Here is a 24,131-nt window from a genome sequence, read left to right as displayed (position 1 = left end):
GGGGTCCATTCTTCCTCCATTCTTGCCGGTGAAACATATTCTACCCCTCTCCCCCTGTAGTGGGGTTTCCCCCTCCTTCTCCACGGGGGACCTCCATAACCTCTCCTTGGAAAACCCCCTCTGGGGTTGTTGGATTGTCCAGAGTGATGGTTATGGTTCCAGGGTGGTCTCCCTCGCCCCTTCCTCCTCCTCTATTCCTGGCATGGCAACCGTCTCTCAGAGGTTCAAACCTGTTGTGAACATGTACCTGGTATTGAAGGGTGCCTGCGTAAATGTCCTCATAATGGAGCCGAGGTGAATCTCCAACATCTCTCCTCATGTCTAATAGGTTGAGGGTTCCTGGGGGGTCTTCAATGACAGCTCCTCTGTTCTGAACTAGTTTTTTCCCCTCTGTGGAGGCCCTGGATTGACTGCAACCTCAGTTACGTCCTGCCATTTGTAGACTTTCCCTTGTTTGTAGTCATTGGTGTCTCTATTAAATGTCTTTAGTTTCTTTATTTGGGTATCTAACTGACCTGCCCCGCAACGCAGTACTTCTTGGGGGTCCATTGGATCTGGTGAGTTCAACCGTGGGGGGGGGGGGGGGTGGATGCGGGATACACCTGTAGATAGCATCATTTATTTTTTTTATTTTTTTTTGTTTTCTGTAATCTTTATTTTGAAAATGTTGCATAAGATAACATAGAAAGGAATGTAAAACAAAACAGAACATACAAATGGTAATAGGAAAATACTCAGAGTCCTCATCTGAGCTCTACATATTAGTCCGTTTAGGTCATTTAGGACAGTCAGGTAAAAAAATAAAAATAAAACGCTAACATCAATGAAGTACCCTTGTCAAAACCTCCCAAATATACCATTGATGGTGGTGTGGACCTTCAAATAAGGGCAGAGTACTGGAAGTGCCCATAGAGGTGAAGCAGTGTGGGAGATAATACAAAACAGAGTAAAAAAACAAAATGAAAAGTAAAAAGAGAGAAATACCTACAAACATGGTAGAATAAATTGAGTTGAAACAGGCTTGTTAATTATTTCACTCACTTTGTCAATTTATTCCAGTGTGACCCCTGAACCCCCGCAGCTCAACCCCATCATTCAGGGGGGTCTGCAGTCAGTAGGGGTCCCGTGTCCCTAGTGTGATCTTGCCCCATAGTAATGTATCCAGGTGGCCCAGCATGAATAAAACTTTTCATACCCGTCTACATTTGGCCATCCACTCCCATGCATCATATGTTTTTTTAGCACAGAAGCACTTTTGAAAGGAACTTGGCAAAGGAACTTATCAACTGAGAACTGCTATATGTTTATACGCACGTCTTTTTTGGACTTTCACTGGTCACTTGCTTAATATTGATTTGCACTATTTCTAGCACAGCAGCACCTGTTGAAGGCACCTTCCAACTAGAATTTTCTACATATTTGCACATGTTTTTTAAGCTTTCACTGGCTACATGCTTGATATATTTTTATAGATTGTTTTTGCACTTAATTTTGTATGCACTACAGTTGCACGTTATTGTATTTATTCAGGCTGTCAGCGCTGTGGTACTTCTACCCTTTTTTCCACATGATTATAATGTCAACAAAACATTCATCAATGGCTTCCATTTATGTTGGTTTTGCTTACTATTGTGATGCTGCGATTCACCCACAGCTATTATATGGTACCTGGGCCAATCACAACACCCTGTACTATGTGTTTAGCTGTAGCTAACCACAGCTTGTCAACAGTAAGCAAGCTGTCGAGAATGGAAAGCCATTCATGACAGTTGACTATTGCTTATAACAGTGTTCACTGTTATAAGCAATAACTGTAAAACCCTGATCACCCTCCCTCAGTAGTACAGTGGCACTATGTTTACACTGAACTACTCTGTTGAAAGTATGTTAAAGAGATAAAAATGTTAAATGTATGCAAAAGAGAAAAATGTTTTTTTTTTTGTTTACATACTGTCACCAGTCAGTATCCCTGATCACTGCCACACCAGCCATGATGCTGTAATGCACTGGGGACAGTATGGTAAAAAAACAAACAAAAAAACTGTAAATTAATTTTCCAAAAAATTGTGCTAAGGTTACAACTTCAAAAAACTTGCCATGCCTTTTACTAAATACCTTTATAGTAGGTTACATAGTATATGAGGTTAAAAAAAAGACTCAAGTACAACCTATGTGTGTGATTCTATGTCAGTATTACATGGTATATCCCTGTATGTTGCAGTCGTTCAGGTGCTTATCTAATAGTTTTTTTTAAACTATTAATGCCCCCTCGCCTGTGGAAGGAAATTCCACATCCTTGCCGCTCTTACAGTAAAGAACCCTCTACGCAGTTTAAGATTAAACCTCTTTTCTCATTTTAGTGAGTGGCCATGTATCTTATTAAACTCCTTTCCACAAAAAAGTTTTGTCCCTATTGTGGGGTCACCAGTATGGTATTTGTAAACCAAGCGCCTCTTCTTCATAGAGAATAAGTTCAGTGTTCCCAACCTTTCTTCATAACTAATATCCTCCAGACCCTTTATTAGCTTTGTTGCCCTTCTTTGTACTCGCTGCATTTCCAGTACATCCTTCCTGAGGACTGGTGCCCAGAACTGGACAGCATACTTAAGGTGAGGCCGGACCAAAGTCTTGTAGAGTGGGAGAATTATCACTTTATACCTGGAGTTAATCGCCTTTTTAATGTATGTCAATATTCTGTTTGCTTTGTTAGGCTCAGCAATGGCATGCAATGCCAATCTGCTGTTATCTACTAGGACCCCCAGGTCCTTTGTCCATCCTAGATTCCCCCAGAGGTTCCACCCAAAAGTGGAATTCCGCTTTAAGCAATCTTCTGGGATATGTGACAGTTCCCAGAAGATTGCCTGTCCACTGGAAGAGTTCAGTGCAACTCGTGCATATGCAGTGTGCACCCGGCCGCGAAGCCGCAAGCTGTCGTGGCCGGGTGCCCACAGTTCCAATGGAAGTGCCGAGGAGAGGAGCGGGGCTCCGTGCAACCGCATCTCTAGAAAGTGGAACAGGTAAGTGTCTGTTTATTAAAAGTCAGCAGCTAAACTTTTTGTAGCTGCTGACTTTTAATTAAAAAAAAAGCCTGCAACTTCGCTTTAAGGATAGCTTAGACTCTGTGCCTTCAGGATGTATGCTCAGCAGGATACTTCACCTTTTTATGCACTGAGCAGTGATATTTGATTTGCATTAAACATAAAGCCATGCTGAAGCTGTTATTTTACTGGTTCAGTCAGTATAAAGTTAGTTTATAGATTATATGGCGCCTGCACGTTATAGCCATTGTGTAACTTGCTATTTGGCAGACCTGAAATCTAGCAACATTACAGCAAAAATATTACACATGCCACACCTTTTGGCAAAGCAATAGCATCAAGAAATGAAACACAACTGGTTCTTAAACAAAGCAAACTACTTCCAACCGGACATTCTTTTAGCGTCTACACCCATTCTTAAAATGACACGTCACGGATGTTTGGTAGAAGTGGCTTTTACTGATTTTTAAATGCACTAATCAGTGTTTCAGTAATCTGTAACACAAGCCAAGCAACCTTTCGTGCATTGTGTACTTAACATGTTTTAAACTAGATATTTCCACCACTGTATTGCATCATCGGAGAACAAACCTGTTCTGAATGCTCTTGTTTACTTGATATGTTGTGCAGCCATGTAAAAAAATGTGTGGCTACTACAGAATGGTAAAAAGGAAACCGGGTCCGTGCTAGGAAAAAGAAACTGCTGAACATGTGCTGCTTCTCTTCCTCAGGATGGGATGAGTATGATACCAGGTCAAATTGAGGCAGTTATACTACTTAATTTAAGTAAGTGTGTACTAATTATAAAACTGCATTAATGTTGTGGGTATTTTTTTTTTTTTTTTTTTGTAAGATCTGCCTGGAGTGTAGCTATATCTTTTTACTGCCACCAACTTATGCAATGGCTTATTGGGGAGCTTTGAGGAGTTTTACACTGTAATTCTGACACATGGGCTGTCAGATGGAAGTGATCTGGTGGCTGTGCAGTAGAGCTGCACGATTAATCATGGAGAATCGCTATTGCAATTCTCTGCCCGCCACGATCGCAACTCTGGATTTTGCAGATTCTGACTCATCAAGCAATTTGCTGTAATGTGCTTATGTTAAAAGTGTGCGCCGCGCACCGATCGCTGGTGTCCCCGGATGTTTCCTGTTTCCCTGTTGCAGAGGGGAGGGGAAGCCGTCGGAGCCAGCGTGAAACCTCTGACATCACTCAGCTTTTCTTTCTAAGGCCACTAAAGCTCAGGGAGAGCTTCCTGCGTGATTATTGGCAGCTTGCCCTTGAAGTGTGTTGGCTAACCTCTTTGTCACACAATGTGAGCCCACCCCGGATTGGCCCCCAGACCGTCGGTCACAATTGTGGGCAGAAACGCTTTCCGGGCGGACCGCCCCTGGTGATCCCTGGAGCAGGTGTGAGCGGTGTCTCAGTGGACGGGGAAGGCCTCGGGTGGCGGCGGCGGGAGGAGGACGTCGGGAGAATGAAGCGGCAGAATGTGCACTGCAGTAAACTCCGGCGCCCATTAAAACAGAACCAAATTACAGATGGCATCTATGGGAGGTGAGTGAGAGAACCGAGTGCCCGTGGAGCACAGGGGGAGGAGCAGGCCTAGAGGGAAGCCTCTGCCTTTCCTGTGTGCTGGCGGCAAGGCCTGTGTGTCAATGCTGGGAGCTGGGCCTTCTCTGTGCACATGTTATACACAACCTTGCTCTGCTATGGTGTGTGTACAGAGCCTCTGTCACTGACAGCTCCATACCCCCACATGGCCAGTGACAGCTCTATGGAGCTCACTCCATTACACCTTCCATCAGGTCCTGATAGTAGCTCCAAAATACAATCTCTCTCCTTAAAAAAAATTACGTTGCGAGAATCGTAAGAGAATCGTGATCTTTTTATTCTAAGCAAAAAAATTGTGATTCTCATCTTGGCCAGAATCATGCAGCTCTACTGTGCAGTCAACGAATCGCTTACGCCCCCAAACCACCACCACCATTACTGTGCCCCTGCCATGTATCTTAGGCTCTGTGCACCTATTGGTGGAGCCAGGACAGGTAATGGTGGGTGCTGCTCTGTAAGAGGAAGGAGATTGGCAAATGTCTGATCCCTGCTCTCCCATTCTTGTACTGATCAAAAGTGACATATAAAATGTTCCTAATATCACTTTCTCCATGCACGTGCGAACGTAAATGCATGCATTGGAACCACCTATGCACAAAAACTTTAATTGTGCTACACGTTACTAGGGATGCACTGATGCCAAGGAATTGCTCTCTATACTTGCAGTGCAATTTGCATCATTATAAAATGAATGGGCACAAATTGCACTGCAAATAATTGCATGCGATTCTTTGCAGTGCGATTGCCCTCCCACTGCTCCTATGTGTGTGTGTATGTATAGAAATTGAAAAGCACCATCTAGTGGGCAGTTTATAAAAAGTGTTAGAACTCAAAGCACATATGCTAATGCAAAATCTGCATAGGTGTCCCGGTCCCGCCAATGATGGCAAGTCACAGCCACTGGAGGAAATGTAGAGACTTTCCGTCCCCAAGCTGACATTTCCACCCTATACCCACAGGGTACTGGAACTTCGCCTCCAGCCCTGTGAACACCTTTAGTGGTCGTGATTTGCCATCATTGGTGGGACCGCTACACCTATGCAGATTTTGCATTTGGCCAGATATGTACTGTGAGTTCTACCGTTTTAAATAAACTGCCCACTAGATGGTGCTTTTTCCTTTCTACACACATGCAGTCGAGGAAGTCACATGTGATTTGGACAGGAATCGCACTGCATTCACAGGCTATGAGTGGAAGAGGGACCAGGAACTCCTCAAAGGGTTCTAAGGGCTCGATGGTTTCACAGCAACCTAACTCCATCTCCAAAAGAATGTCATCCTCTTCTGAGAGTGATGCAGCTGGTTAGATTGAGCCGTCAGGGGAGACCGATGTTGCAGCAGCGCTGGACACTTCAGCCCCTATATATATATATACCACACAGGAGGTTTTTTCTTCTACCATTTCTAATTTGAAAAAGAAGATTGATGCTATGATCACTCTCCATAGTGGGTCTAAATGTAGCAGAATCCCATACAGTGCTCAGGACCCTCATATTAAGGTGCAAAGGGCAGGGGATCAGGAAGATGTTTCAAGAGATTTGGAAGATACTAATATATCCTCTTCCGAGGATAATAATATGGAGGGAGTAGTATCACAGTTTGCTTGTACACTCTCTTACTAAATTTGTTCGTTCAAACTTTTTGCTGCCTGCAGCGCAGGCTCTTGATGAACCCACCTCTGGTTTGGGATCACTAAATCCTCCCCCCATCTGGGGATGATTTTCCTATTCATTAATGGTTAAAAAAACTTATAAATTTTGAATGGGAATATCCGGATAAACAATATTCTCCTCCCAGAAATTGTCTACTCTATATCCTATGGAGGAGGATTTATATAAGAAATGGGGGGTTCCAGCAATTGATGCTGCAGTCGCCTCAGTGAACAAGAGTCTCACGTGTCCAGTGGATAATGTGCTGATGTTAAAAGATCCAACAAATAAAAAATTGGAAATTCTTTCTAAAAGCAATGTCTTTAGCAATTTCAGTAGCGCAGCTGGTTATTGCGGCAATTGGTGTATCCCAGTCCATTAAGGAACAGTTTGTGGAGATACTTAAGATTCTGCCTAATCAGCAGGCCCAGCAATGGGCTGGTGTATCAGACGCACTATGTTTCACAGTAGATGCTATAAAAGATTCTATCGTCCAAGGCTCATGGATTATGCTAGGACTAGTGCATTCTCGCAGAGTTCTGTGGCTGAAAAATTGGTCAGCCGAAGTACCTTGTAAGAAACTCTTGGCCAGTTTCCCCTTTCATGGTGAATGGCTATTTGGGAACGATCTGGATAAATACATACAAAGGATCTCTAATGGGAAAAGTTCTCTTTTACCAGTAAAGAAGAAGTTTAAACATTTCTTCTTTAAGCGTGCTTCCTCACCTGTGCCAGGGGCATCAACCTCTAGGCAGTCTCGAAAGAAACAGAATGCTAAAGCCTCCTTATGAAGGGGCGCTCCAGCTCGCTTGGGTGGGGGGGAAGGCTCCTGCAATTTTCAAAGTTCTGGCAGGAACAGTGTCAAGACAGATGGGTGGCTTCCTCAGTTTCTCAAGGTTACAAACAAGTTCTGAGAGTTTCCGTCACCTCATTTTCTAAGATCAAATGTTCCCAGGGATCCAGATAAAAAGTCTCTCTAGCTCTGGATCATCTCTTATCCCAGCTGGTGATATCAGAGGTTCTCTTAGAGGAACAAGGCACAGGTTTTTATTCAAACCTATTCACGGTTCCAAAGCTAAACGGAGAGGTAAGACCCATTCTAGATCTCAAAGATCTGAACCGGCACTTAAATATCCAGTCCTTTCGCATGGAATCAATCCAATCAGTGGTTTCCATCTTGCAAGGAGGGTAGTTTTTGGCATCGATCGATATCAAGGATGCATATCTCCACATTCCAATATTTCCCGCTCACCAGAAATGTCTACACTTCGAGATAGAAAATCATAATTTTCAATTTGTGGCCCTGCCATGCGGTCTAGCCACCGCACCGCGGGTGTTCTCAAAGATTCTGGCACCTCCTTTAGCCAGATTAAGGGCTCATGGCATAACGGTCCAAGCCTATTTAGACGATCTACTTTTAATAGATCATTCAGTCTCTGGTCTAAACCAAAGTTTGATCACAGCTGTAACCTACCTGGAAATCCTCCTTAAAACCATCAAGGAGATTACAGTACTTGGGTCTGGTCATAGATACCATACAGAAAAAGGTATTCTCACCCCAGACAAGAGTTATAGGACTGATTCAACTTGTCAAAGCAAAGAAAAATTCTTCCATTCTGCTGTGCATGAGATTGTTAGGGTAAATGGTGGCCTCCATCGAGACCATCCCTTAGGCGCAGTTTCACTCACTTTACTGCTACAAAACACCATCCTGTCGGTCTGGAAGAAGAAGGTTCAGGCTTTGGATTTTCCAATACGCTTATCCCCCGACGTTTGTCAGAGCCTAAATTGGTGGTTGATATCCAGCAACCTCCAAAAAGGGAAATCCTTTCTGCTAGTATCCTGGAAAGAGGCGACAACGGATGCCAGCCTTCTAGGCTGGGGAGCAGTCCTGGAAGAAGATTCTGTCCAGGGGAGATGGTCCAAATCAGAAAGGGCCTTGCCCATCAACATTTTGGAGATTCGGGCAGTACGTCTGGCCCTAGACTCCTGGACGCTCAGGCTACGGGATTGTCCTGTCAGGATTCAATCCGACAATGCCACGGCTGTGGCTTACATCAATCACCAGGGGGGCACGAGAAGTCGTGCAGCCCAAAAAGAGGTGAATCGTGTTTTAGCTTGATCATGCATAAGGATAAGGTGGTTTTGCATCCTTATCCTGAATTCCTACCAAAAGTGGTGACAGGTTTTCATTTAAACCAGGATATTATTCTACCTTCTTCTTTCCCAGAGTCTCAATCTAGGGAAGAGAAGGCACTACATTCCCTTGATGTAGTACAAGTGATCAGAGTCTATTTAAAGGTGACCTCTCAGGTTCGCAAAACAGTTGTTTTGTTTGTACTGCCAGAAGGTCCAATAAGGGGACAGGCAGCATCAAAGTCCACTATTTCCAAATGGATCCGTCGAGTGATTGTTCAAGCTTATGGCTTAAGGAAAATTCCTCCTTTTCAAGCACACTCTACCAGGGCGGTTAGTGCCTCTTGGGCGGTGCATTATCAGGTCTCTATGGCTCAGATCTGTAAGGCCGCAACTTGGTCTTCAGTTCATATATTTACCAGATTTTATCAAATCGATGTTAAAGGTCATGGGGATATTGCCTTTGGGCATAGTGTACTGCAGGCTGCAGTATGAGTCCTCTAGCCTCTTTTGCCCTACTTTGTCTGTTGTGTCTCCCTCCCCTTAGTTGCCATTGCTATGGAACATCCCACATAGTAACTACTATGACTCTGTGTCCTGAGAAAAAAAAGGCCGATCACCGGCAGCTGCGAGAGGGACATCGGTCCCGATTGTGGAGGTACTCACCAGCGCTACCTACCAGTGCCCACCAGCACCACCTACCAGTGCCCACAGTATCATGCATCAGTGCCCACAGTGCCGCCTATAAATTAATCAGTGCATCATTATCAGTGCTGCCTATCAATACCACCTACCAGTGCCCATCAGTGCCACCTACCAGTGCCCATCAGTGTCATCTATTAATGCCGTCGTAACAGTGCCCATCAGTGTCGCCTTATCTGTGCCCATCAGTGCAGCCCATCAGTGTAGTCTCATCAGCGAATATCAATGAAGGAGAAAAATGCCCGTCTGCAAAATTTTATAACAAACTATGAAACGTTCTTTTATTTTTCAAAAATGTCAGTCTTTTTTTGTTTGTTTAGCAAAAAATAAAAACCCAAATGGTGATTAAATACCACCAAAAGAAAGCTCCATTTGTGTGAATAAAAATGATAAAAATTTCTTTTGAATACAGTGTAGCATGACAGCGCAATTGTCATTCAAATTGTGACAGCGCTGAAAATTGGTCTGGGCAGGAGGGCTGTTTAAGTGCCCAGTAAGCAAGAGGTTAATATCAATTTAAAGCTGAACTCCAGGCAAATGGCCAAACACACTGTGGTTTATTTACTGTCACTGAGCAGTAAGGCTGGGTTCACACTGCACCACGGAGCAGGGGTTTGGTGCGTCCATGTTTACCGGTTTAGGTCCGATTTCAGGCTGAATTTTTGGCTGAATTCAGACCTGAAAACAAACCAGAAGACTCACAGGACTTCTGTGCAATTCGCACAGGAGCTGCTCCGGAAATGTGTGAACCGGCTTCATAGAGTGCCTGTCACAATCTCCTGACATGCGAATTAGATGCGGGGAAACCTGCATCCAATTCGCACTAGGCAATTCTCCTAAGCCTCGGTTCACACTGCTGCTACCTGATTTGCCTTGAGTTGAGTTTTAAGGCAGTGAATAAGTTACACAGGTTGTTGTAAGAGCAGAGATGTGGAACTTTCATGGAGTTTAATCTGGGTATAAATGCACAGTCCCAGTGCCAACAAATGCTGGGCAAAGTGGATCTTCACTCTCTCAATCAACATTGACTATTTTTAATCCTTATGCTTATGTACCATTAGTACATAGACAGGAAAGTATATCATATTTGCTTGTTTTAAACTTGTTTTTACTTTTCATAAGTTACTACCTGGTTTCCATGCCTAGGCAAATGTTCTACATTCTAGGGGTGAGAGAGAGAAGCCATCACATTCTGTCAGTATGGAGTGTCCCACTGGTATGACGTCATCAAACGGAGACAGGAGATCACTGACAAGTGCAAGGCTTCATGCTCTCTAAGCATTCAGCTTATTCTACTGGCTTTCTGACTCCTTGAGGCTCCAGGAACTGCCTCTCTCTCCAACTGAGTGGCTGGAAACCACTCCACACACCCACGACATTCCCATGATGGCAACCCGGAGAGCTACATACAGATGAGCCCGAATTTATCTTTAATTCAGTAAGTGTTTTTAATGCATTAAATCTTTGGGATACTGCACTTAGTTTGGCTCGTCCTTCTCTCTCTCTCTCTTGCTCTCCTGCTTGCATGCCCGAGCTAAGGTCAGATGCATTCCAGGAAGTAAATGCTATGTGAATTATGTGCCCTTACTCATGATGGCCCCAGTCAGAAATGCTAGTGGTTGTTTTTCCAAAGTGATTTTGCAACAAAATAAGTGCAGTTTGGCATCTTCGCCCTGGTCACCAGATAAACTTTTCCCGGCACTGGGAGGGCTGCAAGGTCAGTGTCACTGAGCACAATAGGAGACAGTAGCATTTGTATGGCCACAATAGGAGTTATGCAGTATGAACAGAATATCATCTTTATGCTATTGTGCCGATATAACTGCTATTGTGCCTATATAGATGCTGTTGCACCCATATAGATACACACCAGCATCTATATGGCCACTAAAGTCACTATATGGGCACAACAACATAAAGATGCTATTGTGTCCATACAGATTTTGAAATCTCCACTGTCTTAAGCCAATGCTGCACCATGCAGGTGTAGTTTTTTTGTAATTGATTGATTGCCTAATTGTATGTTTATTTATACCTTCACTTGCTGTGGTCGCTCGCAGCATATTTTGCATGTGGCCCAGATCGCCATGGCAAAACCTGGTACACTCACTCCCCCAAAAAGTGCCAAATGTGGCAGTGAAAGGGGGAAGGGTGCAAACAAGTGGAGCTTCCCCTTTTGGGTGGAGCTCTGCTTTAACCTTGCCACAAGCCACCAATAGGGAGGGTAGATTGAAAGTAGAATTCCACCTTGCGCTAGCCTTAAAAACTGCCCCCCCGTCCCCTTACCCCTAACACCTATGCGGACTAACCTATTTTCAGATTGTTCCAATCTGCTCATGTTATCTCTATAAACTGTTTGCTTAATGCACCCAGTCATGTGCAGGTTATGTGTCTTTATCTTTTAGATTGCCCTGCAGAAATATGGGGACAGATATTTATCAGTTGTGCTGATCCATTGGCTTCAATATTATGTAGATCGAAGAACTTACTAGTATATGTTAAAGAATGTGATTCAATTTATTGAATATAGAGGGTCACCATTATAGCAGCAAAGTAATGGCATAGATCAAGGGTGTCCAACCTTTTGACCTTCTTTGGTCACTTTGAATGAAGAGGAACTTGTCTTGGTTTGCATATAAAATATATCAACAATAAGGATAACCGAAGAGCAGAACAGTCAGGTAGATCACAAGTTGATGATCACTGTTATAGATCATGTACAGTGGTGTGAAAAAGTGTTTGCCCCCTTCCTCATTTCCTGTTCCTTTGCATGTTTGTCACACTTAAGTGTTTCGGAACATCAAACCAATTTAAACAATAGTCAAGGACAACACAAGTAAACACAAAATGCAATTTGTAAATGAAGGTGTTTATTATTAAAGGTGAAAAAAAATCCAAACCATCATGGCCCTGTGTGAAAAAGTGATTGCCCCCTAAACCTAATAACTGGTTGGGCCACCCTTAGCAGCAACAACTGCAACCAAGCGTTTGCGATAACGTGCAATGAGGCTTTTACAGCGTCCTGGAGGAATTTTGGCCCACTCATCTTTGCAGAATTGTCCTAATTCAGTTACATTAGAGGGTTTTCGAGCATGAACGGCCTTTTTAAGGTCATACCACAACATCTCAATAGGATTCAGGTCAGGACTTTGGCTAGGCCACTCCAAAGTCTTCATTTTGTTTTTCTTCAGCCATTCGGTGGTGGACTTGCTGGTGTGTTTAGGATCATTGTCCTGCTGCAGAACCCAAGTTCGTTTCAGCTTGAGTACACGAACAGATAGTCGGACATTCTCCTTCAGGATCTCTTGGTAGACAGCAGAATTCATAGTTCCTTTTATCACGGCAAGTCTTCCAGGTCCTGAAGCAGCAAAACAGCCCCAGACCATCACACTACCACCACCATATTTTACTGTTGGTATAATGTTCTTTTTATGAAATGCAGTGTTCCTTCTACGCCAGATATACTTGGACACACACCTTCCAAAGAGTTCCACTTTTGTCTCATCGGTCCACAGAATGTTGTCCCAAAAGTCTTGGGGATCATCAAGATGTGTTGTGGAGAAATTGAGACGAGCTTTGATGTTCTTTTTGCTCAGCAATGGTTTTCTCCTTGGAACTCTGCCATGCAGGCCATTTTTGCCCAGTCTTTTCCTGATGGTGGAGGCATGAACGCTGACCTTAACTGAGGCAAGTGAGGCCTGCAGTTCCTTGGACGTTGTTGTGGGGTCTTTTGTGACCTCTTGGATGAGTCGTCGCTGCGCTCTTGGGGTAATTTTGGGCGGCCGGCCACTCCTGGGAAGGTTCACCACTGTTCCATGTCTTCGCCATTTGTGGATAATGGCTCTCACTGTGGTTCGCTGGATTCCCAAAGCTTTGGAAATGGCTTTATAACCCTTTCCAGACTGATAGATCTCAATTACTTTCTTTCTCAATTGTTCCTGAATTTCTTTGGGTCTCTGCATGATGTGTAGCTTTTAAGGATCTTCTGGTGGACCTTACTGTGTCAAGCAGCTCCTATTTAAGGGATGCCTTGATTGTGAACAGGTGTGGCAATAATCAGGCCTGGGTGTGGCTAGAGAAATTGAACTCAGGTGTGGACAACCACAGTTATAGTATGTTTTAACAAGGGGGGCAATCACTTTTTCACACAGGGCCATGATGGTTTGGATTTTTTTTCACCTTTAATAATAAACACCTTCATTTACAAATTGCATTTTGTGTTTACTTGTGTTGTCCTTGACTATTGTTTAAATTGGTTTGATGTTCCGAAACACTTAAGTGTGACAAACATGCAAAGGAACAGGAAATGAGGAAGGGGGCAAACACTTTTTCACACCACTGTACTTATCTGAGTAATAAAAAGTCTTTTTTTTTTTTTTTATATTCTTTATTGAAGAAGTAAAAGAGAGTAACATAAAACTAGTGTGATATTTGACACTGTTTTTAATAAATGAATGCATCAATATCTGGTTCAATGGATGTAATGGCAATTCTCAATGTGCTCATCAGATATGTTGGTTCTTATTTTGCCCTTGTGCGCTTCAGCCTTGAAAATAGTTACTCACAAATATAGGTGCTGCCGAAAACTGATGACATTATTAGGGCATCATTGTGAAGCGTGGGATATTTTCTTTGGGAAGATAAAACTTAGAAAAGTCCAGTAAAGAGACACTGTCAAATTTTTCTTCACCCGCATATGTTCGCTAAGTGTAAAACATTTTTACAAAAAATTACATGAAAAAATCAAAATTTTTATGTAAGTTTACGAGTTTGTGTTGGGTTACATTCATAACCATCTTGGGGCAAAGGTTTGACACCCCTGGCATTGATTATTATCTTCAACATGCAGTTAGTCAGCATCCCAGGCAATTAAATAAATCTTATGACTGTATTAGTGAATTGTTGCAGTTTTTGAAACTGCATAATCAAGGGTGACAACTTTAAATTTTTGCAAGCGTGGTGTATATCTGCAACCTAAACAAGAACTCTAATATGAATTATCATGTTTATTCAAGTCTGCTTATTTATGGATACATAATACTGCATAAAGATTTTGGGCCTGTAATATGAAAGGAGTTGTCCCTAGAAACCCTACTTCATACAAAAGCTATAAATTATACACAATGCGGTTACACCAGCTTAGAGTCTAGAGTTGCGACCTTTAATTCCATGATAAACCAAACATGGTTAGGATTTGTGCTGTGTTAAAAAGTACATTTTGCTTATATAGCGTGGTCCATCCACAAATGTTAAGACTCCTCTCATAGAGGGCAATCTAGCTGCAGTGTATCCCTCCCAGCATTTTAGGGTGTTCCAAAAGGACAGGTGCAGTATCCAGTCCTGCTTCCAGTCAGTCTACGGCTGGACAGTGCTAAATGCTGTACTGAGTGGTACCCACGTTTAGGGTCCTATAATTCCAGGGAGGAATGTCCAGGATGCAAGTCCTCTGCATTCTGGCCATTTGTCCCTAAATGCAGCTACCACTCAATACAGTATTCAACCGCAGCCTACCATAGACTTTGACAGGCTGCAGGCAGCTGGACTGGAAGCTGCATCTGTTCCACCTGGGTGTGCTGCAGCTAGATGGTCCTGTGTGCAAGGGGCCTTACTCCTAATGAATTCTCAAAAAAAAGTTACAGCGCTACCATAAATAAAGAGTGTATAAAACGTGTGAATCTGTGCAAACAACCAGCACTGGTCCACAGCCCAGATTGCACACAATTGTCTGTTAATGCTGACTTTGTGATCTAAGTATTGCATTGTGGGAACACGTGCAAAATCACACAAAAACACGCAGCCCTTTTCACAGACCTGCAATAGAGCCATTCATTTTTAATGGCATGGTCAAGCATGTTTATAATGTGCACACATTCGCCAGAATGTGGTGTGGTGCAATATTTAAAGAGGGTCAAGTACTTCTTTTGTGTGTTTCTCATGCATAGTGAAGCCCTTTGAAATTAATAGTCTGCTCTAAATGCAACGTGAAGTATTGTACAAAAATGTGTGCATGCTCTGACACAACTGTGAGTATAGCCTAAAGAGAATCTATCTAGAGGTTCGCATACCTGCAGCAGCCTCTAATTTATGGCAAAATACAGGGCCATTCTGACAGGTAAAGCTTCAGCAATTTTAATAGTGCCAAAACTTGCCCACTTTATTCTGCCTTCTTGCATATTCCTATTGACACATGAGGAAGCCCATCCAAGAGGAATGTGTAGAGGTCAGGATATGGGATCAATCTCATGGAGGTGTTTAGAGCTTTTTCTTTCAGCGCGTCATGCGTTTGGTCATAAAATCAGGGTCTTAGCGGCTGCTGCAGGTATCTTGCAGTTTTTTTGGACATGGTCTAAGTTGAACAAGAGCACCCTTCACAAATGATATATTGTTTTTTCACTTTTTAATACTTGGTTGCAAATGCTTTGCAGTCAATTACAGCCTGAAGTCTGGAACGCATAGACATCACCAGACACTGGGTTTCATCTCTGGTGATGCTCTGCCAGGCCTCTACTGCATCTGTCTTCAGTTCCTTCTTGTTCTTGGGGCATTTTCCTATCAGTTTTGTGTTCAGCAAGTGAAATGCATGCTCAGTCGGATTCAGGTCAGATGATTGACTTGGCCATTGCATAACATTCCACTTCTTTCCCTTAAAAAACTCTGGTTGCTTTTGCATTATGCTTCGGGTCATTGTCCATCTGCACTGTGAAGTGCTGTCCAATGAGTTCTGAAGCATTTTGCTGAATATGAACAGATAATATTGCCCGAAACAATTCAGAATTCATCCTGCTGCTTTTGTCAGCAGTCACATCATCAGTAAATACAAGAGAACCAGTTCCATTGGCAGCCATACATGCCCGCGCCATGACACTACCACCACCATGCTTCACTGATGAGGTGGTATGCTTTGGATCATGAGCTGTTCCTTTCCTTCTCCATACTCTTCTCATCACTCTGGTACAAGTTGATCTTGGTCTCTTCTGTCCTTAGGATGCTGTTCCACAACTGTGAAGACATTTTTAGATGTTGTTTGGCAAACTCTAATCTGGCCTTCCTGTTGTTGAGGCTCACCAATGGTTTACATCTTGTGGTGAACCCTTTGTATTCACTCTGGTGAAGTTTTCTCTTGATTGTTGACTTGACACACATACACCTACCTTTTTGGAGAGTGTTCTTCATCTGGTCAACTATTGTGAAGGGTGTTTTCTTCAACAGGGAAATAATTCTTATGCTGCGTACACACGTAGCCGACTATCCGGCGGACTTAGTCTGGCGGACTTCCCGTCGGACTGTCCGTCCGACTTTCCGAACGGGCTACTTGCCCACACACGGCACTTTTTCAGCGGACTAATACGGCGTACTAAGTCCGCCGTACTTTTGAAATGAACGGACTCGCCCACACACGTGGAGGAAAGTCCGCTCATTTTGAGCACGTCTCCAGGTAGGCGGGGCCCGCGAAGGAGACGTCGATGGCCCCGCCACCTGGTATGGACTTAAAGGGGAACTCCAACACCGAAAAAAATCGGCGTGGGGGTCATCCCAGGTCCACATCAGACCCTTGTCCGAGCACGCTACCCGGCCCGCCAGAAAAGGGGGGGACGAGCGAGCGCCCCCCCCTTCTGAGCCGTACCAGGCCACGTGCCCTCAACATGGGGGGTGCCTTGGGGAAGGGGGGCCACACGGCCCCCCCACCCCAAAGCACCTTGTCCCCATGTTGATGAGGACAAGGGCCTCTTCCCGACAACCCTGGCCGTTGGTTGTCGGGGTCTGCGGGCGGGGGGCTTATCGGAATCCGGGAGCCCCCTTTAATAAGGGGGCCCCCGGATACCGGCCCCCCACCCTATGTGAATGAGTATGGGGTACAATGTACCCCTACCCATTCACCTGTGAAAAAAAAACACACAACATAGGGTAAAAATAGTTTATTGCACAGCTCCGGGGTCTTCCGTCTTCGGGGGACTCCTCCGCTATCTTCTGCTAGCTCTTTTACTAGCGGAGGAGCCCGGCTTTCTTCCTCGCCGCCACCCTCTTCTTCCGACTTCGGGGGTCTTGTCCCCCGAAGACGGAAGACCCCCGGAGCTGTGCAATAAACTATTTTTATCCTGTGTTGTGTGTTTTTTTTGTACTTTTTTTCACAGGTGAATGGGTAGGGGTACATTGTACCCCATACTCATTCACATAGGGTGGGGGGCCGGTATCCGGGGGCCCCCTTATTAAAGGGGGCTCCCGGATTCCGATAAGCCCCCCCGCCTGCAGACCCCGACAACCAATGGCCAGGGTTGTCGGGAAGAGGCCCTTGTCCTCATCAACATGGGGACAAGGTGCTTTGGGGTGGGGGGGCCGCGCGGCTCCCCTTCCCCAAGGCATCCCCCATGTTGAGGGCACCCCCCATGTTGAGGGTACGGCTCAGGAGGGGGGGCCGCTCACTCGTCTCCCCCTTTCCTGGCTGGCCGGGTAGTGTGCTCGGACAAGGGTCTGATGTGGACCTGGGGGGACCCCCACGCCGATTTTTTTCGGTGTTGGGGTTCCCCTTTAAGTCCATACCAGGTGGCGGGGCCAGCGATGTCCCCTTCGCGGGCCCCGCCTACCTGGAGACCCGCTCAAAATGAGCGGACTTTTCTCCGGGCGGGAAGTTTGTTCATTTCAAAAGTACGGCGGACTGGCATACGCATGGATTGTCCACCAAAATGCAAGTCCGGCGGGAAGATTGGAGTGCAAAACTACTTTCTAAGTCTGCCGTACTTTCGGGTAAAAAAAAGTCTGCCGGAGGCTACACATGGGGGGATTGTCCGGCGGACTTGAGTTTGCCGGACTTTTCCACCCGATTGTTTGATCGTGTGTACGCGGCATTAGGTCATCCATCACAGTTGTTTTCTGTGGGCTTCCAGGTCTTTTGTTGTTGCTGAGCTCACCGGTGCTTTCTTTCTTTTTAAGGATGTTCCCAATAGTTGATTTGGCCACACCTAATGTTTTTGCTATCTCTCTGATGGGTTTGTTTTGATTTTTCAGCCTAATGATGGCTTGCTTCACTGTTAGTGACAGCTCTTTGGCTCTCATATTGAAGGTTGACAGCAACAGATTCCAAATGCAAATAGCACACTTGAAATGAACTCTGGACCTTTTTATCTGCTCCTTCTAAATGGGATAATGAGGGAATAACACACACCTGGCCATGGAACAGCTGAGCAGCCAAATGTCCCACTGCTTCTGGTCCCTTAAAAAGTGGGAGGCACATATACAAACTGTTGCAATTCCTACACCGTTCACCTGATTTGGATGTAAATACCCTCAAATTAAAGCTGAAAGTCTGTAGTTAAATTTTGTTCATTTAATTTCAAATCAATTGTGGTGGTGTATCAAGACAAAAAGATTAGAATTGTGTTGATGCCCCAATATTGATGGACCTGACTGTACATCACACTTTTCTGTGCAGAGAACACGCTTTACAGCTTATAACCTGTTTCAATGGAAAAAACAATGTGTGTTTACTGGGGGTTATATACTAAAGACAAATCCACTTTGCTCTGCAAGTATACCTGGAAGTGCAGTCGCTGTAGATCGGGGGGGGAGGAGGCATGCAAGGAAAATAAAAAAACAGCATCTTTGCTTGTACATGATTGAAAGATAAAATCAGCAGAGCTTCCCCTCATTTCAGATCTTCCCCTGAGATTTACAGTGAGTGCACTTGTAGTACAGAATAGATTTGCCTTTAGTAAATCAACCCCACTGTCTCAAATGCTCACTGTACAGCAAACTCATCTAGCCTTGTTTTGGTGCTGTTGGTATTCAGATAGTTTGCATATGTAATGCCGCGTACACATGACCAGACTTTTCAACATCAAAAGTCTGACGGAATGATTCCGGCAGACTATTCGATTGTGTGTGGGCTGCAGCGGACTTTTGATTTGCAAAAGTCTGACAGACTTTAGAAATGGAACATGTTTCAGATTTTTCCGAAAGAACTCCGCCGGACCCAGTTCCTACCGAGAAATCCGCTCGTGTGTGTGCTAGTCCGACGGACAAAAACCGATGCGAGGGCAGCTATTGGCTACTGGCTATGAACTTCCTTATTCTAGTCCGGTCGTACGTCATCACATTCGAATCCGTCGGACTTTGGTGTGATTGTGTGTGGCCAAGTCCGTTCATTCGGAAAGTCCGTCAGAACTCTGTCAGAACTCTGTCAGAACTCTGTCAGAACTCTGTCAGAACTCTGTCAGAACTCTGTCAGAACTCTGTCAGAACTCTGTCAGAACTCTGTCAGAACTCTGTCAGAACTCTGTCAGAACTCTGTCAGAACTCTGTCAGAACTCTGTCAGAACTCTGTCAGAACTCTGTCAGAACTCTGTCAGAACTCTGTCAGAACTCCGTCAGAACTCCGTCGAAAGACTGTCGGACCTAAGTCCGGTCGTGTGTACGCGGCATTAGGTTTATTCTTTCCTTACTGAGACTGGGTAGATGTCATAAATTAGCTTATTTGTTGTCATGATGTGCTCACCATGTAGAAAACAAGACATGGAATGCAAGAAAGGGAATGCAAACTGCACAGAGAAATCTTGTGTCACCATACCATAGTTCAAAAATCACATAAAGAGACTTTTATAAACTGAGATAGTTCCTGCATTCTTGCAAACACCCACACATAAATCTAAAAGGCTACAATATATAAAAATGAACCATTACCTCCTTTAAAGGTACAAACTAAAGAGTAAACTTTGAGATGTGTAGTCCCACAGTATTTCTGCTTTTCATCCAGACGTTGTGTACCAGACCTTGTAGCTGGTGAGGAAATCCCACCATTGTAGCTCTCTATCACATATAGAAAAACAGTGGTAAAGAGTTTCTCACAGGCCCAAATAGATTTAAAATGGAAGTTGAGGTATAGCAATGTTTACATAATTACATTGGTCGAGCTTGAACCAATGTCAGCATTAGGGATGGGCCGAACGGACCCCTGTTCGGTTTAGACCAGAACTTCCAACCACCGCGAACGTTCGAACCCGAACAATGAACCCTGTCAAAGTCAATGGGACCCAAATTTAAAATATTAAAAGTGCCAATTTTAAAGGCTTAAATGCAAGTAATTAGGCATACAATGGTTATTGGGGTCCGGGTCCTGCCCTGGGGGATATGGATCAATAAAAAAAAAGTTTGTGAAAAACTTCATTTTTAAATGAGCAGTGATTTTTTGATTTTTAAAGTGAAAGCCTTAAAAATGAAAAATTCCTTCCAATATAGTGCCAGGGGGTCCCCTTAGACAGCACCTGGAACTTCCTCCTCCCAGCCACGTACTACTTCCAAGGGTTTTGGGGTTGGAAATCTTACAGATTGACGCATGTCTTCCTCTTTTTCAAAGCCTATGAAAGTGCCAGAATCCTCCTCATCTGCCTCCCCTCTCTCCTCCTGTGTGTTCTGTGACATAGGAATGATGGTGTCTTCATAAAGTGGGCCTTGAGAGGAAAGGAAGTCCCCCTCTTCCTCCTGCTGCTCTGCCTCCAGTGCCCTGTCCATAATGACACGCAGAGTCTGCTCCAGTAGGAACACAACAGAGATTGTGTCACTGATGCATGCATTGTCACTGCTCACCATCCTTGTGGACTCCTCAAATGGTGACAATACAGTACATGCATCCTTAATGATCAGCCATTGGCGTGGGGGGAAAAAAAGCAGAGGTGGCCTGAGCCTGTCGTCGTGCCGTACTGACACAAGTACTCGCTGACGGCCCTCTGCTGCATGTATAGCTCCTGCAGCATTCCCAAAGTTCCACCTGGTGGGCATGTCACAAATCAGGCAGTTTACGGGCAGGTTGAATTCCCACTGAATTTCAGCCAACCGGGCACTGGCTGTGTATGACCGCCTGAAATGGCTACAGACTCTTCTGCTTTAGTACATCTTGCAACCCTGGGTACTTAGGAAACGCTGCACCACCAAATTGGGGACATGTGCCAGGCATGGCACATGTGTCAACTTTCCCTGTCTAAGGGCGGACAGGAGGTTTGAGCCATTATTGGACACCACCATTCCTGGCTCCAGCTGGCGTGGAGCCTGTCCTTGCAGAGCTGCAAGAATCTCTGCTTCGGTGTGGTTCCTGTCCCCTAAACACACCAGCTGAAGCACTACATGGCACCTTTTAGCCTGACTCTGGGAAAAGCCCTTTGAACACTTAGGGGGTACCTGATGTGCAAAGGAGAATTCTACAGAGGAGGGCATGGAGGTGGTGGAGGAGGAGGGGGTAGAGCTCACAGGTCTGGCATCATGGCCACCAGCTGTATGGAGACGTGGGGGCACAACAAGCTGCAGCACGGAGCCCTTTCCTGCATCCTTTCGAGTTGCAAGCGGTGTTACCCAGTGTGCTGTGAACTAAATATATTGCCCCTGCCCATGCTTGCTGGATCACTGTCAGGGCGGGCTTAGCCCTTCCTTCTCTGGGATGGCCGCTCAGCTGTCAGCTAATTGCCAGCTTTAAAAAATGGTGCGACCTGACACAACCTATTAGTAGCAGCAAGCAAGCCTCCATCCCGGATATGTGTTCAACATTCAAAAAAGGGCAAATGGGACTTTAAATGAGGCGTGTTGCTGAGTAAAAAATATATTTATTTGTTGGGTATAAAACCATATCACAAAAAGTGTCGAACTCATATAGGACACAGTTAATTATAGTACATTTCTTTGAATACATTTGTTTAGATATACAGTCATTTTGCAAGGTACAATACAACATCAGTAGCAATGCAGATGTGTAGATATACTCATCCATTCATAAAACCAATAAACATTAGCCATTGCTTATAATAAGTCGAAATAATCTGGGCATCAGTTGGATATATACTCGACGCACGTTTCATGGCTTTTGCCAATCATCAGGAGTACAGATGCTCTGAAATTAGATCAAAAATGTCTATAAATATGGGATAACCTTTAAACGGAGAACAATCTCTCTAGAAAAGGGGGGGCTATACCTTACTGTCCGGCCCATAGGTGACACCAAGCATCTGTCCAGGAGATACAGAGGACAGGGATATCGATCTCCCCCGGGGCTGAGGTGAGGAATCGCACCCAAAACGAGGATAGCAGCTGTGTAAAGACCAGGTGACCATGATAGTGTAGAATGTGTGCTAATTGCCAGCTTTCTTCTCTCTCCACAGTTACCAGCTGTTCCTGATGATGCTCATCTGACCTGCCTACTTAAAGCCTTCCAGCTCACTTCACCACTGCTTTCGCCTTGGTCACATCACTGGAAACCATCTCCTGCGGTTTGTTTAAAGACTGGCTTGTTGACATCCCTTCTGGCTCCTTATCCTGATTGCTGTTGCTCTACTTGGATCCCTGACTTCTGGCCTGGCTGACTACCCAATCTGGTTACTGGACTCTGGCTATGCTTGACTACGCTTTTTCTATTTACCTTTTTATTTTTCTTAATAAACAAGTGTGATTTAATTGTACTTCTGTCTCAGTCTGATTCATGGTTTCTGACAATCACGTGTCAGCAGTAAGGTGGATTTTACGGCTGACTGCCTTGCCCAATGATGCCAGAACATTCCCTTCCACGTGATGGTAGAGAGATGGAACGGCCTTATATGAAAAGTAGTATCTACTGGGAACCTGCCATTGTGGTACAGCACATTGTGCAAATTTATGGAAGGGGGCAGAATCCACCAGGCTGAAAGGCAGAAGTTGGAGAGCCAACAGCTTTGACAAGCTTGCATTCAGGCACTGGGTATGTGGGTGGCAGGGACTGTATTTTTTTTTCCGCTGCAGAATATGGGGCAGAGAAATTTGCCAGCTACAGCCTACAGCTGGTGGTGTGCTGCTGGTAGATGAGCTGCTAGGACCTTGGACACCCTGTGCTATACCATCATCCCTGTCAGTGGAGGCTGCTGAAAGGTAATGACTCGGTATTGCAGGGGCAGACTGAAGTGGGTAAGGAGGAGGAGGGACTTTTGAGTGGCTTTTAGGTGCTCTTGCCAATGGGCTGAGTGGTTTGACGTTAAATGCCTTGTTAGGCATGTGGTAGCCAAATGGTCGGTGTTTTTTCCACAGTTGATGTGCCTGTGAGACAGTTTGCAGATAGCAACAGTGCGATCTGCTGCAGATGTGCTGAAAAAGGCCCAGACAGCTGAGCTGTGGGGAGTGGGCCGGGAGATAACAGCTGCAGAATGTGATGGAATAGGGTGGCTGCTTTCTACCATTTCTTGATGCCGACCTCCTTGGAGTTGTGCCGCCACACCTTCAGTTTCCTCCTCTATCTGGCACCCAAGTCGCATCAGTGCCCTTATCATCATCATCATCATCATCATCATCTCCATCTCCTCCATCTTCATCATTACCACTGGAGACAACTTGGCAATACGCTGCGGCTTGGGGAACACGAATGCTAATTTGTTTACCAGTGTTCCTCCCTCTCTCTAGGCTCATGTTCCTGTCATCCTTAACCTCAGAACCAGTATCTGAATCCAGTAATGGCTGGGCATCATCAAGAAGCAAGTGGCTGACACTGTGGTCAAATAACTCAGCTGATTCCTCGATGGCTGATGTTAGGGCTATGGCAGGAATAGATGTGGACAAGGAGGCAGGTTTATCCGCTCTGGCAACTGCAGGGGACTGCACACTTGTCTCTGCTTGTGTGACAGAGGATAAGGAAGGTTTAGTAAGCCAGTCCACCACCTCCTCTGCATGCTGTGGCTGGATAGCACGGGCAAACTCACTAAACATAGGAAATTATGCCCTGCCTGAGGACTGACCCCCACGTCCACCTTTGCCTGTGGACACATTTGTTGCTGGCCCCCTTACAGTGCCAAGGGAATGTCTGCCTCTCCTTCTCCTTGTTGTTCTCCCAGACATTATTGGGAGGGAGGGGCGGTGCTTATAAGCAAATGTAAATAAGAAGTTGAAATCTGTACATAGATGCACTTTAATCAATGTAAAGAGGTGTTTGGTACTCTTTAATTTGAGTACTCACACTACACAGACACCCTCCATGGATACAATATAATATACTGC

The 24,131-nt window shown here is 44.8% G+C and overlaps 2 protein-coding genes across 2 annotated transcripts in view; one reads left to right on the top strand and one right to left on the bottom strand.

The window, feature by feature from the left end:
* The first annotated feature begins 202 nt into the window (after positions 1-202).
* Positions 203-22,573, top strand: LOC143941240 (uncharacterized). Its single transcript, XM_077463287.1, has 3 exons — positions 203-268; positions 7,495-10,578; positions 22,277-22,573. The coding sequence occupies exons 1-2, from the start codon at positions 203-205 to the stop codon at positions 8,422-8,424; spliced, it is 996 nt and encodes a 331-aa protein (XP_077319413.1). The 3' UTR covers positions 8,425-10,578; positions 22,277-22,573.
* The window catches only part of LOC143941239 (uncharacterized), a 77,677-nt gene continuing 65,070 nt past the window's right edge, over positions 11,525-24,131 (bottom strand). Inside the window, exon 2 of the mRNA XM_077463286.1 lies at positions 11,525-11,551. Coding sequence (XP_077319412.1) covers positions 11,525-11,551 — 27 coding nt within the window. The remainder of the gene's footprint in view (positions 11,552-24,131) is intronic.

This window comes from Lithobates pipiens, unplaced genomic scaffold, assembly GCF_037356315.1.
Source record: "Lithobates pipiens isolate NorthernLeopardFrog02 unplaced genomic scaffold, aLitPip1_a1.2 Scaffold_3, whole genome shotgun sequence".
Taxonomy (NCBI): Eukaryota; Metazoa; Chordata; class Amphibia; order Anura; family Ranidae; genus Lithobates; species Lithobates pipiens.
This window is presented reverse-complemented; position numbering and strand designations above follow the sequence as displayed.

Excerpts from the sequence above, each read along its gene's own strand:
- LOC143941240 (XM_077463287.1), top strand. The coding sequence starts at position 203 with ATGGCAACCGTCTCTCAGAGGTTCAAACCTGTTGTGAACATGTACCTG. Across the intron at positions 269-7,494 it reads TGGTATTGAAGGGTGCCTGC|TTTTTGGCATCGATCGATAT; the intron begins GTAAATGTCCTC and ends CAAGGAGGGTAG.